The sequence below is a fragment of the Oryzias melastigma genome, linkage group LG14 (genome assembly GCF_002922805.2).
Source record: "Oryzias melastigma strain HK-1 linkage group LG14, ASM292280v2, whole genome shotgun sequence".
NCBI lineage: Eukaryota > Metazoa > Chordata > Actinopteri > Beloniformes > Adrianichthyidae > Oryzias > Oryzias melastigma.
Window position 1 is genome coordinate 1,227,353 of NC_050525.1, and position 3,804 is coordinate 1,231,156.

At 41.5% G+C, this 3,804-nt stretch overlaps 1 protein-coding gene across 4 annotated transcripts in view; it reads right to left on the bottom strand.

Moving 5' to 3' along the window:
- Positions 1-581: 581 nt before the first annotated feature.
- Positions 582-3,804, bottom strand: part of LOC112140337 (phospholipid-transporting ATPase ABCA1) — a 32,761-nt gene continuing 29,538 nt past the window's right edge. For all 4 annotated transcript variants that reach the window (XM_024263255.2, XM_024263282.2, XM_024263273.2 and 1 more), the window contains 5 exons: positions 3,587-3,721; positions 3,401-3,504; positions 3,235-3,327; positions 2,908-3,151; positions 582-2,816 (listed from right to left, as the gene is read on the bottom strand). In XM_024263255.2, coding sequence (XP_024119023.1) covers positions 2,673-2,816; positions 2,908-3,151; positions 3,235-3,327; positions 3,401-3,504; positions 3,587-3,721 — 720 coding nt within the window. In that variant the 3' untranslated portion in view covers positions 582-2,672. The remainder of the gene's footprint in view (positions 2,817-2,907; positions 3,152-3,234; positions 3,328-3,400; positions 3,505-3,586; positions 3,722-3,804) is intronic.

Here is a 3,804-nt window from a genome sequence, read left to right on the forward strand (position 1 = left end):
TGCCCTCCGGGAAGAGGCTACGGAGCATAAAGAGCCGGACCACCAGACTCAGGAATAGCTTCTTTCCTGAGGCGGTGCGTCTGCTGAAATTTTATATTTGTTTATTGAACATCTTGGAGCTATAAAGGTAAAAAAGAAAAAAAAGAAATAAAGTAAAAAGGCACTGAATTTCCAGTAAGCCTTTAAATAAATTCAACCACCAGAGGGCGGTAGACTGAACCATCCTTTCAAACCTGATAGGAAATTTTTGGACATTTCCTATTTTAATACATTTGTTCAGACTCTTTTGGTTGACAGCTGGTTTATTAATCCTTCTCTCTTTTTTTTAGAAGTGTTATTTTTAAATTAAGTCTATAAATAAGGGTAAATGCAAAAAAAGTGAACTACAAAAATAATTAAACACATTTTTTGGAGGAAATTTGACATTAAAGAAATAAAATGCACAATTTGCTCTTATTAAATTTCTATTATAATAAATACACTTTCTAACACAAAATCTGGATTTACCTCAATCCTTTTGCATGCTTGGGTGCCCTTTACATATGTAACTGTATTTAAAAAAAACAGTCAAAAGACTTTCATTTGAAAATGTATGAATTTTTATTAATGTTGAATATTTATACACAACGGTTAACAGACTCAAACATTTGTAATACTTTAAAATGTAAACAAATAGTAATATTGAGATCGAGAAGAGAAGAAAAATGACCACTTAAGTAATGTCCTGCATTGCTCTCTTAACAACAACTTCTAGTCTTATTTTCACCGTTCCACTAATTTCTCTAACTCACAAAAGCCTTTGATCTATGTTTCAAGTTTCAAACAAATCTACAACTGCAGTGATGTAGCTTCATGTTTCTCCATCATGTCTGTTCTTCAGTGCAGATATTTATTTTTGAGTTTTCAAATGCCTAATTCTACACGGTGAAAACCAAAGGCTGCTATGCCCATAAAGTGCTCATTTTTTTAGATAAGGAAAAAAAAAAAGTTTGGAAGGGTCAGTTCTTAACTTCAATAATTATAAAACACTTTTCAAGATTTATCAACAGACAGGGAATCTATGGTGAGATTCTGTCCTTAGTTCAAACCCTGGATTTGTAGCTACAAAGCACTACAAGCACAATTGTAATCGACATGTTCAGCTTGGCTGACTGACTGGGTCCAAACAGAATCTTTCTTTCTTGACGGCTGCGTTCACGTTGTGAATGTGACCACTTTGGGATTTGGCAAAGTCACTAGAGCAAAGAGAGCAGTAAAAGTTGAGATCAAACCACAGAACAAACCTTTGACATATGTGCCTGCTTTGTTTCCAGCAGCTTACGACTGATCGAGTGACTGAGCAAATGCGTGGTTCAAAGAACGACTTCAAAAATCATTTGCCTCATTAGGATTACACAGTTTGATCAAACATTTTGGCACAGATACTGATAGATCACTGGTGACATCAAACTACTGTACATTATATCCACAGAAATAGGTTGCTAGAATCCCATCAGTCCCTTCACTTTTCTCCTGCTCTACTTTAAGTTGTTTTTTTATCGCATCATTTGACAAGAAATCCAACAGTAATGAAGGAGATTTTAGTTCTCTCCACTGCATTAAACACAGATCTACTGGCATGCTTTGGTCTACACACACGGACACAGATGCACTGATGTTGAAAGTGCGTGGCCTAGCAGGAAGCATGCGGTCACAAACATAAAGCCATCTTTCCAAAACAACCTTGAGGAACCCTCTGATTCAGATCAGGGAGGAAAAGCAGAGCGACATCACAGGCTGAAGAACTGGAACAAACATCGAGCAATTGTTTTGTTTTCTTTGGACACAGATAATGATGGTCACACTCCAAAAGCATGTTTCTCTACGGGCTGGGGATGCGTGTCGTTGTTGCTCTACATTCCTTGGCAGCATACGTGTGGTTTGTGATGGAGTGCTCATCTGTGGCTCCACGTCTACAGGCACTGGGCTGAACAATGTTAAGGTAACCAGGAACAACAGTAGCAGTCAGACATGTAACAACAGAAGAGAAGAACTCTGCAGAGGGTATGCAGTTCTACAATTTTCAATTAGTGAAATAATCACATAGATTGCACTTTTGTCACTTTTTTTTTTTAAACCATCATTTTGATTATAAAACTGCCGTTGGTAACAAAGACAAGCTGAAGAAGTTTGACCCTGAATAAAAAAAGTGGTCAGTCCATGTTTCAAAAGCTGGCAGTGAATGATCCACATGACTCCTCTGAGGAATGGGAATAACGAATCCAAGGTATTTCCTTCCTGCGTCCCCCTCTTGCCCTCTAAGTGAGGAGCCAGTCTTTCCCTCCGTTGCCTTTCTGCAGTCATCCTGCTGCAGAAGATGTAACTGTCTCCAACATCCGTAGGGATATCGTCATCTTAAATATATTTGTACACATTTTCTTGCATTGATTTGCATTGAGTTTTCATTTTGTCAGTGTTTTTCACAAAGCCTGCAGCTTTTGCCTTTGTGGAAAGGCTGTGCGCTCAGGTGCAGGTTCACTGAAAAATGATTTTTTTAAAAAAAGACTAAAACACTTAGTTAAAAAAAACTAACAAAAAAATAAAGGTTCCCCTCCCCCACAGGCTTGTGGTCCATATTTTTCAAACTGCAGGGAGAGTGGGAGAAGCTGCTCCCACTGGTGGATGCGGTGGGATCAGACACAACTCTCCCTGCTCTTGCTGTCAATGAGGAAAGAGTTGAGCTGTGAAACGTCCACTACAACAGCGTCCCGCTTGCTCAGGTGGACGTCTTTCAAATGGTCCTCATCGCTTTGGTCCTTGGCAAAATTTACAAACACCTTCAAAGAGAGAGAGAACAGAGACGCCACTTAGCAGGGGGAGGGCATTTATTAGCACAACTCCAATGACACGTTCTTAACATTTGCTTACTTGGTCTAAAGTGGTCTGGGAGACAGAATAGTCTTCTATGCAGAGTGTCTCCTTGTTCTTTGAGAGGAGGGAGAAGATGCGGGCTAGGGAGGTGAGGGATGAGGGGAGCTGGTACTGCAGCATGTTGCGGTGCTTCTCTTTCAGAGTGCTCCCTGGAAGCTCCTGCTCGATGAAGTTCATCACCGGCCGAAGGTCTGGGTCTGGCCCTGCCACTCGCAGGATGATGGTGTAGCCATCGCCAAACCTGACCAGAAAAGTACAGGGGAATTACAGAGTTATGCTTTGATGTCATGAAGTCAGGATTTCTGTCTCTGAAATGTTGCTCACCTGTTTTTAAGGTGCTGCACGCTGCCCAAGCAGCGGAACCTGCCGTTGACCATGATGGCCATCCTGGTGCACAGAGCTTCACACTCCTCCATGCTGCACAAACAGGAGAAGGTTGTTTATGACAGATCAACGATGGAAAAGGGGGAGGAGCAGAAGGGTGACAAACCTGTGAGACGTCAGAACTACAGAGCGTCCCTCTTTGATGATGCTCAGGATGGCATTCCAGAGGGCCCGGCGTGCCTTAGGGTCCATGCCTGTCGTTGGCTCATCCTAAGAACATTTAGACACAAAAAGTTAGCTGCTGCTCTAAATTTGTCCTCATTTGAACTGAAACTGGTTTTGTCTCACTGACCAGAAACACAACAGGAGGTCCTCCAATGAGAGCGATGGCCGTGGACAGTTTCCTCATGTTTCCTCCGCTGTAGCTCCCTGCTGATTTGTCCACATATTTGACCAATCCCAGCTTCCGGATGCCCCACTCTGCCACCTAGTGGAGAGATTTTGTATTTAAAAACGTGTGGGTTTTTCTGTTTTACTATGATGTACAAGGTTTGGGTCCCTAGGCAAGAC